This window comes from Caloenas nicobarica, chromosome 1 (genome assembly GCF_036013445.1).
Source record: "Caloenas nicobarica isolate bCalNic1 chromosome 1, bCalNic1.hap1, whole genome shotgun sequence".
Taxonomy (NCBI): domain Eukaryota; kingdom Metazoa; phylum Chordata; class Aves; order Columbiformes; family Columbidae; genus Caloenas; species Caloenas nicobarica.
In genome coordinates this window covers 203,318,880-203,332,260 of record NC_088245.1, presented here as the reverse complement: position 1 = coordinate 203,332,260, position 13,381 = coordinate 203,318,880, and the positions used below count along the sequence as shown (strand labels likewise).

General features: G+C 44.2%; 1 protein-coding gene across 1 annotated transcript in view; it reads right to left on the bottom strand.

Moving 5' to 3' along the window:
* Nucleotides 1-13,381, bottom strand: part of MAML2 (mastermind like transcriptional coactivator 2) — a 221,333-nt gene that overhangs the window by 60,302 nt on the left and 147,650 nt on the right. The window contains exon 2 of the mRNA XM_065654287.1: nucleotides 11,078-12,532. Coding sequence (XP_065510359.1) covers nucleotides 11,078-12,532 — 1,455 coding nt within the window. The remainder of the gene's footprint in view (nucleotides 1-11,077; nucleotides 12,533-13,381) is intronic.

The window sequence follows — 13,381 nt, the reverse complement described above, 5'->3', positions numbered from 1 at the left end:
CTCCCCAGAGTTGGGTGCTGAAGAGGAACCAGGGCTGAGAAGGGACACTTGTTGGAATGGAAGTATGAAAGGAAGGCCACAGGATTAAAAGTAATGATAGGGTTGAGAGGAAGACACCAAAGAAGACTTTATACTCTCCTTGTGCCATAAAGCTGGCATTGCACAATAGGCAAAAATGGAAGAGGAATGTTAGTTTCAAGTACCTTTGGCTTTTTTTAGGAAATCCTAGCCAAAGACAAAAAAGCCAGTCTGTACGCTATTAGCTGGAGTATGTTAGTGAAACAAGTGAGCAGGTCATACAACCTGTTTGACAGAAAGTGGAGGTAAAGTACAACAACTATGACTGAAAATGAGACACCTAGATTGTTTTGTATTTGCTCTGGTTCAGTGGATGCAGCAGGTGAACAGTTAATGCAGCCGTTAAAGAACAAACGCAACAATCAAAAACCAACCAAACAAAAAGCAACAAACAAACACCAAACCAAAACCAGCAAAAGGCCATCGCTTGCCATAATGTGAGCAAAACTAATGCAATGAATGTCCTCCCTGCTGGAAAGTGGTAACACCAGATAAAAGCAAGAGGAAAAAAGAAATACTTTGGAAAAAAGTCCTCCCTGCCCCAAACCTATTTCTTCCTGCTAGAAATTTTTAAAGTTCAGTTGTTACTGTTTAGCCAGTTTTGTTCACAGGAGAAACAGAGGATGGTGGAGCTGAAGAAAGGCTTGATTCTCAGCCTGTGAAATGCTCATAAGACCTACCTTAGAGCTTGTGGATCCCATGCGTAACAAGGCCTACGGACTCTACCGTAGGGTGAAAACACTGGAGAGTGACAGGCAGGTTCATACTTGCCATGCTACAGAAAGGGTTAAAAGTGGTCAGTTCATCACTCTTCTGTGTGGTGCCTTGGAAGTTTTCACAATACCAGATGTGCGGAAAAAAAAAAAAAAAGAAAGAAGGAAAAGCGAACACTAGTAGACATCCTGGTGCCCTGGAAGCAGTTAAATTAACACCCAGCAGGGACAAATTTGCAACTTTGGGAACAAGCTTAAAGTTAGTCTGTTTTCATTCCTGCAGCGAATTTGCAAGTGTATGACAGTGAAGTATGGCCTGGGAAGGAGCAGGCGGCTTTGGATTAAGGATGGACAGCCAGAACTCACTCCCACTCACCCTTCTCCCACTCTGTTTTGCACTTAGGCTGTGAAGCTCCCAATACTTCTGCTAATCCCTATGTCTTCCCATGTCTTTTACCAGCTCCAGCCGGAAAAAAAAAAAAAGCCATTCTTTTCTTGTTTTTCCATTCTAGCTGAAACCAGACAAGACTGGAGTCACCCCAGCAAAGCCTGCTTCAGCTGGGATCGCAGCTTACAGTCGTTCGGAGAAATCTAGTTCTGCAATGGATAAAGTTGGATGCTCTTCTAACCAGAACCAAAGCACTAAATCCTTTAGTCATTCATCATGCACTTGGAGCCAGGCTGTGGCCCAGCTTGCAACCACTGTAAATTATAGAAAGGACTGGAAAAAGAAAAGACTGTGAGAGCACATCTAACCCATCTTTACAGAATCACGGAAAGCCCTCAGAACCTTTCCCTCTTACAGGTTGCAGAACAAACTGGCTCCACAGAAATACCACCTTCATTTTCACACCTTGGTCATTGCAAGTATTTTGGTATCAGTCAATCAGGGGGAACTTTTCAAACAAGGTGAACTACACAGCTTCTTATGAAGGCCTAAGAGGACCACTCAGTCTCCATCTTTCTTCCTGATATACATGTTTTGCCAGGCAGGAATAAACTACATGTTGGTTATTCAATGGCTACACTTGCAGCTGGGGGTGGCAGAAGAGCTGTAGGGGGCCCCTGAAGGAAGAAAACCTGAGAACGGGATGTATTAATTTTTTTCCAGTGGGACACATATGCTGTTTATTCTGTCTCCCTGACTGATGGAGACTGGCAGGATGACTAGCACGGACTGAAATATGTAGCGTGTCCTTTCAGCTGGCAATGTAAGTGCTCTGAGCGAGGCAAGTCTGGAAGGCTGCCTTTCCTGCCCTGGCCTGAAGACGTCCTGCAGACACATCAGGAACTACTGGACAACAAGCTCCTTGTGCCTCCTCACTTGTTCCTGGCACACGATACAGAGGTAGTTTTTAAGTGTTATCAGTCTTCCTTTCTCCCTTTTGCAAGGACCATAGGTGCTTGTCCCCTGTGCATCAGTGGATCCTATTCTGCCCCATTTCCTCCCACACTATTTCCCACCCTCGGATCCCTCCACCTGCATGCAGACTCACTCTTATCTTGCTCCTCCTGAGCTCCCAATCCTTCTCTCTCATTCCTCCTCATCCAAACCAAATTTTCACTCTCTGTTACCTTCTTCCAGGCTTTTCCTGTCCTTGGACCCTCACCCTTCCTGCACTTTACTCCTTCACCACCACCTCTCCCAGTCTCTGTCTGCCCCATCACATTTGTCCTACTCTGGATCTGGTCCCACCTGACTGTTTCTTTCCCTTCACTAAACTTTCTGCTACCAGAACCTCTCCTGCCCTCAATTCCTGTCCTTCCACACTCAGACTCCCTCCTGCAGTCAGTTGTCCACTTTCTGCTCCCTCTCTGGCCACCCCTGCAGCTGAGGTTCCCCAGCACCAGCCACCTCAGTGGAGTTTAACCTTCACTTCTTGCCTCCAGCTACGTGCTCCTGCCACTTCCCTTGTGCCAGTGTTGGCTTTGTCTGACCCCACGAGCTGAAGAAAGTCACTAAAAGAGGGGAAAACCAACACAGAGAGAAAAAGGATAGTTTTCTGCCAGCGTTGTGAGAACTCAGACAAACGCCAGAGCTGGTGCCAGAGGAAGGAGTGAACACAGGGATGGGGTGGGGAAGGACTCCTTGCCCCTTTCTGAAGCTCCTAGCCTTTAGATCGGCTCTGCCATCCTGTGAAACCTCACCCGAGACTGTCCAAAGCACCTTGTCCTCCCCTTCCTCTGACAAACTGGCACACAATTCAGTGTGCTGTAGTTTCAGTCTGTGTCCTGCAGTCAGAGCCGCACAGCTGGGCTCACGGGCGCTCAGACTCTTGCAATGAGGTTATGCCCCACAAATGTGTCTGGTTTAGGTACTCTGAGCTGCGCCTTCCTTGCTGCTTACATAGGAATCTTAGGGGATTAACATTAAGTACAGATAACCGGTGCGACGGAGAGAGAGAAATATCCCTGCTTTTACCTGGTTTCTGTGTTTTCTACTGATTGACAATATGATGTGAACCTTGCAGAAATCCTCACGTCTGCCTAAGAAATTGGAGAATCATTCAACTCTCATGTTTCCACAGCTATGTCAAGGCTAAGTATCACTATTAAAAGACTATGAAAGGCATTTGGCTTTTCAGACAGACCAACTGCTTCAGGCACTCAGCCCCCTTCCAAATTCCAGCTGAGACTTGACAGAACAGAGCCTCATCAGGGGTGACAGAGAAGCGAGGACCACTTTTGAAGAGATGACGCTCAACTCAGTTGGTCTGTTCAAGGCAGTGTGAGGCTGCTCTCAAAATCCCTCTCCTTCCCCACACACAAGGTGGCAAGCAGAATCCCAAGCATAGCCAGGGCATGGCCACCCATGCACCCGTGTCTCAAAGGCCCCTTGGAGAGCTGGCAAACTGCTGGATTCACCCTGTTTACCATCAGTCTATAGGTACAAAGGGAAAAAAAGGCATCGAACACTGTTGTAACTACTCCAGAGGTCTCCTCTGGGGGATTGCACAGGGTGTGAAGGTTGAGAGCTGTGGACGCTGGCTCTATAGAGAAGACACTCAGACCAAGGGGCAAGGGGCTGTCACATCAAGATGAGCAGATGAAGGTTGATAGGTTCAGGCACTATCCTGGGAACACAAGGACAGTGCTTCTGAGACTGACACTGGGTCTGGTTCAACTCTAGACTGTCACAGGATTCCTCTGCGATGGTAAATGAGTCCTTATCCAACAGCTCCAGAGGATTGATTGTAATGGCTTTGAATGAGATCTTCCTTCTCTCTTCCCCAAAATATAGCATAATGTATAAAATATACAGTAACATTTCCTTCCTCTCAAGATTTGGCTGGCTTGCTTATTTAGATTATAAATTCTTCAGGGCAAAAGCTGTCTCTTACACTGTGTGTACATTACCAGAAACAGGCATGCAGCAAATGAAACAGGCAGATGGTTCTGGAATAGTTCTGTTGGAGCATCTGGCTGATTTTCTGGATCAGCATCATGTACAAATGGTAAATTCACCTGTGAAAACTCACATTAAAGCAACATTACTAGGTCTGCTGTTGCCTTAATGACAGTCATCTGTGGCCTAGGGCAGGTCTCCACCATAAAAACACCAGCAGTAAAAGTAATATTTGCCGTTAAAGTATTCCTTCATTTTGAACCTCTAGAGAGACAAGTTACTGGGACTTGCTGTCGAGGACTTCGGGGAATTAAAAAAATAGGAGGACTCTAGAGAGAAAAATGGGAGCTGGGGATTGTTAAATTTTTTTTTGTTCCTTGACTTCTTGAGGTATTCATAAATTGCCTACAAACAAGCAAAAATTTACAGGAAAGGGGTTTTCACCATGCCAGCTCTAAACGGCTGTGGAATTACATTGTTTTTCCAGGCAGCCTTTCCAAAATCCCTGCAGGAAGTTGACTCAGGCCTTGACGCTGGCCTCAGATGCACACACAGCAATAGCAGAAATCCTCACTTCAGCCAGGTGAGAAGCTCTCACAGATATCCCAGGTTTATCGATGAGATCGCAGGTCAAGACAGACTAACTTGCTTAGTAGCAGGGATCCAGACCTGAAACATCGCCAGCCTCTTGCCTCTCAGTCAGCATTGTATCCTCACAGCTCCTTATCCCAGGCTTGTCCTGTTACACCTCCTTTCCAGTTAATCTGATAAGCACAAACTCATGTCCTGCCTTTGGTGATGGTTTTCTACTTTACTGCACCATCCCAGGCCACGAGCACTGTCGATCTTCTTACCTGCCCTTTCCTCCTTACAGCCACCATCACCTTCTCTTATGTACACACCAGGTACCTCTGCTGTCCCTCTGCTTCCCTACCCTAGCCCAGATCTTCCAGGTAGCAGTGGAGTAAAATCAGAAGCCTGAAGCAGCCAGCACCCTTACTGTGACTCCTGTCTCCAGCTGCACTATTTTTCCCCATGGCCAAGACAGCTGACCGGCTCACGAAGTGCCTTCTGGATCACTGCAGCCCTCAAATCAACACCTCTAGACATGCAGGTGGGTAGAAGCAGATTATCCTTCAAATTTCCTTCATAAAACTCATCTTTTCTTTGATTCTTACGGAAGACAGATCAACACTGTCCCTTTGAGATGGGCTATTTTTAATAAGAGTTTATGCAGTTCTTCACAGAATGACATTTTGCCCTCTCAGTGGACCTCCCTGGCACTTTCACAATACTAATAAATAATAAATAAGACTCCAAGTCTGCTGACATTAGCAAAGAACTGATCTAGGCAAGTGCAATTATGGCTTTTATTGGAATCTTCATAGAAGTACCTTCAAAAAGCAGTCCAAATGAGACAACCGGGATTATCTCAGCTACGTCCTGAATTCCCAAACCCAGAAGCATTTGGCCTAAGTGGCTAATATTCTACTATTCTACCAGTGTAAATACTTTATGCAAAGAGTTCAAGAAACTTTATGGAAGTGGCAGTGTTTCTGAGCCTTTGAATTACAACGTCCTCTGGGACTGACGGTCCACAGTGTGGCTATCCATGTATTTCATTCAGCAAACTGAGCATGAATGATGCAAGGAACTACCAAGACAACTGTCCACCATGATAACACAGCAACTTATGACATTTTCTCTCTGGTTTCGTGTTCATAAATCAGCTATGACCCTGCAATCGATGGTGGTTATTGGGACATTCTCCACTTTTTATCCAGAATATTTAATTCAGAAGCCCTTGCATGAAGGAATGTGACCAAAATGGAGCTATCAAGAAAAGCTGTCATCCAAATACTATTTTTATAGCAAGCATTGAAAGAAAGGTCACATTGTTATTTTCTTACACTATGGAACAGTTTCTATTATTGCAGATTCCAAAAGCCTGGAATGGTTGTTATTTATGATCTAAGTCAAATTTAAGTCCTGGTTTGTACCAATTACCACAAGGTTTTCTCTCTTCATTTCACAAGTATTTGCAAAATAGTTCCTTTACACTCGAAAACAGAGAGGTTGCCTCACCAAAATGTGCTCTTCTTTAGTGGTAAACACAAAGGTCTAGGAAAATATTGTTTTTACATGAATCATCCAAAGAAGCCACATTTTCTCTGATAAATTTCAGAGGCTAAATTAGAGGTGTAAGTCATTGCTTAGCAGTGAACGATAACAAGAATTCTTCTACCTGCACCTTCAAAAAAAGGCATTAGATCTATTGCTCCTGGTGCTTCTTTCTCGCATAGCATTCTAACAATCTGACAGTTTAACATACACTTCTTATTAAATCCGTATGGTGCCCATGCTTTAAAAAAAAAAAAAAAAAGGTAGAAGGCCATATCCTGCTGCTTCCTATGCTGCTATAAGTCCAATTATGCTCTCCTGAAAATAAATGAAATTACCCTGGGTTTACACTGGAGAACATGAGAAGAGAATCTGTCTCAGCACCTCTGCAGAGCTGCCAGGTGAATTGAAATACCATCTCTATCCCTTGGAGATAGTTAAGAGCGATGCATATATATCAGTTAAGCACTGATTTCCTGGGCATGTGAAGAGCTGGTGTAGTGGAAAGAACCTGCTAGGGAGGTCACCTCAGCACCTGGAGCTCCTCACTGGTGGCACATGCCTTGGGGCAGTGCTACACCATGGCGTCTCCGGCCCCGCGCAGCCATGCCGTGTCCTTGGGTCACGGGGCACCTGAGAGGCCATTGTATTGCGAAATACAAAGTTTTGCTGTGGGAAAGTGTGAGCCAAGAGGTACAGATGGTACACTCGTGCTTGGAGCACACTGGAGAAAGGATTGCTCAGTATTCAGTAGGAAGGGAGACTGGTTGGGTTTAAAATGAGCCTGTTAAGACCTGGTGAAGAAAATTATCTAAGGCACAGCCCAGTTAGGGCAACTAAGGGCAAAAAAAAAGGCGCCCCAAACTACAACTAATCACACCACGTTCCCAGGTTCTTGGGAAAAAAAAAAAAAAAGAAAAAAGGAGCTGATCCCATCCTTAAAGTGATTACTAGGATAAAGGAACAATGCCCTGAGCTCTGCAGAAGGAAACACTGCTGAGTTGTTTCTACAAAGAAAACACTGACACTTTCAGGGCCTTAAAAATAAGGACTACTGGTTGTTCATGTAAAGTGGGGGCTGAAGCTCGCATGATCTCTTGCACTGTCTTTGCCCCCAAAGCTGAGACTAAATAGGCACATGCCCACATGTAGCAGACAGTGGCCTTGCTCCATGAGGGCTCTCGTTCTCATGAGCTCAGCCTTCTTTGCTCCCCTCCCTTGAGTGAATGAATTTGAATGAAAAACTTGGAGAAGAAGTCAGCTTGAAACTTTTGAGTTTAATTTGGCTTTAGGTCAAAAACAGAGGGGGATGAATAATATTTTATTTAGCAGATACAGACTTTTTTTTTTTTAATTGTTTTATTTTTTTGACTTCTTCACAGAAAACTAATTGATCTTATTGAACAAAAACTTTGGAAATATGTGTGGGATTTCTTGGACTAGTCGAAAATATAAAGATTTTGTTTAAAAAACTCAAGTCTTACTTTAGAAGCATCTTTGACTGGTCTACATTTCTTCACAAGGGGAAAGTTAGACTTCAAACTTCTACCCAAGCCCAGTTACAGATGTTCCCTACATCAGCCCAGGTACTCTATAAGTATTGCAAACCTGATTAAACCTGCGCGTAATTTGGAGCTTCTAATTATTCACTAAACAAAGGGAGTGTTGAATTTCTAAGAGTTTTTTCATGACTGCATATGTTGTGTCCTGATAGAAAATGGAAAGGTGCATCTTTCCCACAACAATGGAGAATAAAACAGAGAAGCAAACAAAACCTTCATTCAGATTAGCCTTCCAGGAAACCAAGAAGATTTCCATCATTTTTATGACTTTTCCCTGGAGGCAAAAGACATCTAATTAGCAAATCCCACTACAAGTTCGCTTCGATTTGACACAAAGTGAATGTGACAAGCAGAGGAATTATAAGCCTTACATTTCCAGCTAGCAAGCTTGGGCTGATAAAGTCAAGTTCAAATGCTTTTTTTGGGATCCTAAAACTCAGCGAGTAAAAATCCGGAGGGTGAGCTGGTTCAACTGAAAATGTGAATTTATAGTGTCCCAGTCAGTGTGATCTGATGGCAATGTCACAGCAGCCCTTTATGCATGTGCACGCACATTTGCAGCTGCAAAGCACTCCAGCAAGTACTGAGGTGGTCCTTATAGTCCATAATTATAATGATCTGAGGAGAAGCTGAATGATACCAAGCAGAATCAAACCTTGATTCCTCATGAAGAAGTAGGGCACGAGTAAAATAATTGTTAATCATTAAGTTAATTAGTAAATGCTGGTCATTAATCATGCATTACTGCTAATGATGTGTAGGAATCCTCAGAGGTGGGAGATGATCCTCCAGAAAAGAAGACCATGCAGCCTAAACGAGGTGATGCCCCCATTACTAAAATCAGCAGGAGCTGATCCACAAGGTTGCTTTGAGCTTTGTTGTCTTTATTGGAATATAACATTTGGGCTGTCTCCTCCCACTCTGATTTAATATTAAGACTGGACCTATGGGGACAAGCAGGCCTGACCAAGGGGCTGGTGGGCTCCTGCTGCTGTTTAGGCGGGCTCTAAAGGAGTTCACAGAATTCATAAATATTGCCAGGTGAAGAGTTATGTTCAAACCAATCCAAAATCCTACTATTTATGGACCATCTGTATTTCTAAGTATCATTCCACCAGCTACAGATTACTGAGAGAGACCTATCCGGTTCTCTGAATTTCAGCAAAACTTTGGAACAACTGGTAAGGATCTCTTAAAAAAGTCCACTTATCTCTCTAGAGCATAGAAACAATATCATTCTTTCTGCAAAAGCCCTGTAATCTCTGTTTACAAAGCTTCCAAGCTTCTCAGCTGTGCTGTGGATCAGGTAGGCACATCCTTCAGACAAAACTCTGGAAAGTGGTCAGACGACCAGAAACTTTGGAAGGGTACTTGCAGAAGTCTGTGCTGACAGGCAAAACTCCTTCCTTGGTGCAATATCTACAGTTTGACACTCAGCAAAGTTCATTTAGGGAAAGTTTCCTAAGCCGAAGGGTCTTGTGTCTGCACAGGTGAGAGATCCCTCAGCACTCACGATAAATCTCTCAAGTGCTGCTATGGCCATGTTGCCAAGTACCATCTTGCCGGCTTGCTGCCCCGAGCAGCAGCCCAAGAGGACACAGAGCAAGGAGTGAGTATTGCCTCAAGCAGAGTTGCTCTCAGTGTTTTTATTCCTTTCTAGAATGTGACCTTGCATATTTTTTTTTTCAGAAAAATAGTAATCTTTGCAGAAGTCCTGCCTGTCTCCCCTGTGCTGACAGATTGCTGGAAGCTTCATCATGGCTGAATAAAAGAACTGTTAAAATTCATCTCCCTGCCAGTCTATTAAGAGAATGGGGAAATGCGCCCAAGAGAGAGCACACAGTAGCCCAAGAAGGAGAGGAACAGCCAGCAGAGACCTCCTGTAAAGCAATAAAGCTGTAGCCGTGCTCGCCTCCTGCCAATGCTCCTTCTCCAGCATCTCCCAGCAAAGCAACGTCTCCCCACCCAAAGATGCCTGAATACTTCACCTCATAGCTCTTGCTAAGGGACTCTCTTGGAGAAAGTTGTGGTTGGTTGGTCAGGGAGTTTAAAAGAGTTAAAAGGAGATGGGTTTCCATGCATACAACTATATTAAAAACAAACAAACAAGCCAAAACCAAAACAACAAAAACAAAGCACAAAAAAAACCCCAAACCATCAGACTGTTCACCCAAACAGTTTGGCCAAGAAACTCCAGTTCTGAACAATTTATTCACAATGCTGCTTCTCTGGGACTTTATGGAAGACTTAGGCTTTCACTTTTCAGTAGTTTCTTGTAGCTGATTTTCACATATAAGAAATCTACAATGATCTCCACACCCATATTGCCAGTCCATACCGTCAAATGTGTTGAACCACATTTGTTGCGCCAAGACTCCTCAGAGTGGCTTAAATGTCCCAAGATCAAACACACATTTTACTTGTTTTGCACCTGGTTTTCATTTACTGGGGTACAGTGAGGTTACATATCCAAACTTTGGTTGGCAGGTCTGAAACTTGGGATCCTGATGCACAGTAACTTCACACAGCAGAGCTGAGCTACAGTAATCAATGGTGTCAGAGCACTGACTCATGACAACACCGTGGGAGCCGTGTGGTATATAACTGTAGATGTATCTGTGGCAACCTTGACCTTCATATCTAAGCGTGTATAATATTTTATCCACAGAATATTCCCAGAAGTGTGATGGGTGTTTATAAAGCTCACAGATAAGTCTTAGTTTTCCTTTGCCAAACAGATAACAAATGTGCAAACAGTATTTTTGTCATGTCTGTCAAAAGATATCTAAAACCAGAATTTCCTAACCTTGCCTCCCTGAGGGAAACGATGGCATAAAAACTAACATTGTAAAATACCTTATCTATGATAACACAGGAATTCATTAAAATTTTGCCATTCAAAAGAGCTTAAATTTTTGTAAACTAGGAAACTTGGATAGGGGTCCAAAACAAGCTTGCATCTGCCCTACTATCTCACCTTTCTGACAAGTATCTACATAATATAGACATATTCACTCCATTGCATTATGAAAAAAGTGTTATGAACATGTCTTTCTTGAAATACTTACAGATGTCCATCTACAATATACCTGAATAGGTGCTAAATGTGCTATCACCAGCTCGATTAAGTATGTGCTGAGATGGAGATTATCTGCTGCCAGTACGTATCTCCTGGAGGAATGAGGCCAGGCTGGAAAAGCCTTTTTACTACTCAGACCAGACAGATTCTATAAGAAATAAGGAGGCATTTGCCTTACCTGTCTGTGCTGCTGGGAGACGGGATACTGCAAACCTGAGATTTGCTGGCTTTGCTGCATTTTCTGAAGCATCATTTTTTGCTGCATTGCTAGGGGTACATTAGGCGGCCTTTGCAGAGACTGGTTGGGGAGAGGCTGAGCAGGTTGCGGCTGCGGCTGTTGCTGCTGCTGTTGCTGTGGCTGTTGCATGGGGGCTGAACCCTGTGCCTGCTGTGTGTAGTGCAGAAGGGCGGGCTTGTTTTGGGAACCCAAAACTGAAGGCATCTGCTGGTTTGTTTGCTCTGAGTTAAAGTGAAACAAAGGCTTTGTGTTGCCATGATGCTGCTCTAGTGGTGGCTGAGCACTGTTGATAAAGTTTCTATTCAGGTCCTGAGGCTTCTGTTGCATGATTATGTCCATGGGATTGCTCTGCGCAGTGGTTGGTTTATAAATGTAGTTATTCATCCCTTTTGGCTGGTTCCCGTTGACTGGTACCCCGAGCATCGCTGAGCTTTGTGGGCTGAACTGCTGCTGGCGAAAAGAAGGACTGGGGATTTTCTCTTGCACGAAGGGTCCAGGCGAAGGTCCTGATGGAGACAAGGCGGACCAGTTGGCCGTCTGGTTCTGCTGCTGCTGTTGCTGCTGAATCAAGGCATGCTGCTGCCGGTTGGCTGCGATCTGTTTGAGCTGCTGTGCATGAGACACCTCCTGCCAGTTAGGCAATGGCCGACTGGACGCAGAAGAAACCTGCGACACCTGTGTTTGACTCTGAGGCACCGAAGGGATGGGTGAAGAGGTGGACATGGCAGCACTGGCCATAGTGAAGGCTGGACCTGTAGAAGAAGGCCTCATCTGCGGGGAGCCCACAGGAGCCTGATTCATGCCTGCTGGGTATTCACTCTTTATCACCATCTTATCCATCTGCAGAGATCTCACAGGACCCCTCTGGCTTTGCTGCCCAAGGTCAATGTTGAATGGCTCATCTTGTTTTATTGTGGCATTTATCATATTCTCTAGTTCAAGATCACTCATTGGTGGGACTGATATGTTAGTCAGTTCATTAAATAGTTCCTGAAGATCCAGATCCATTTGTTCCCACGCATCTTCCCCATATCTGTTAGGGAATGTGTTCTCATGGGATGTCTGGCCATCTAAGTGTTTGCTGCAGGACATTGTTTCTCCTGGTTCTTTCTTTACCTCTTTCAAAGTCATATTAAACATGCCATTCCCACTAGCATGTGCATTGTTTGCTAGGTTGCTGGCCTTTCTTTGTGACCCTTGCCCCACAGACATAGTTCCTGACATTGACTGGCTTTGGCAATTGTTAACATGTTGTCCACCTTGTCCCAGTGAGATATTATCACCCACTCTTATCCTCTTAATGTCAAGGAAAGAGCTCTCTGAAACACCATTGGGCCTCTTGTTGTTGACAGGTGACAGATTGACCACCAGCTTTCTCTTCAAGGAGCCTTGGAGCTGGAAGAAGCAGAGATAAAATAAAAAAGTCATTAGATGACACCAAAGAAACAATCTGTAATCTATTTGCTAGAATTATCTTTCAAGTCAACAGGCAAGTAAGCAGCACTTACTACAGAAAGCTACTCTGGACTTTGTCAGTCAACGAAACCATGCAGAACTGCAGGGAAATATGTTGTGAGACATCTCCCTGCCACCACCACCCTGTCCTTCTGGCCACCAGCATTTTTCAAGCATTGCTGCCTCCTACTGATCACAGAACCCCTTTCCCCTCTGGGTGTGAGGTTGCCAGAGCTGTAGCTGGCAAAGCCCAGGGCATATCTGCCCCAGAGTTCTCCCTTCTAATTGTGCCAGCCAGATCTGAAGTATTTTTCAGTAGCAGAGACCAGCACAGTCATGAATTCTGCCCTATCCAGTGCCGCAGGATTGCACTCTCATGATTTTGGTATATGATCCCAAACGCCATTTTTGACTGCTGTAGAGTCCAAAAGTCCTAGGAGATATTTTAATGGCACACATGACATCCAGGCATCCTGATCAAACATAGGTTTATACTGGCCAGAGATGTGTATAATTAAAGACGTTAGAAGTTAATTTGTTCAAAACTGAAAATGAAGCCACTGGAGCCATGTCAGGTTATGTCAGCAAAGGGTCTGGTTCATAATGTACTGCCGGATTATTTTACAGAGATGTCTATTAATACATTAAGACCTAATTGTTTATGTCCTGAAACATCTGCTATAAAACACACAGACCACGCAACACTGCTCTGAGAACTGTAACTGTATTTCCTTTCCTTGAATATTTACAGCCATACTTTAATCTGCTCACAAGCCTTGTGGGCCTACG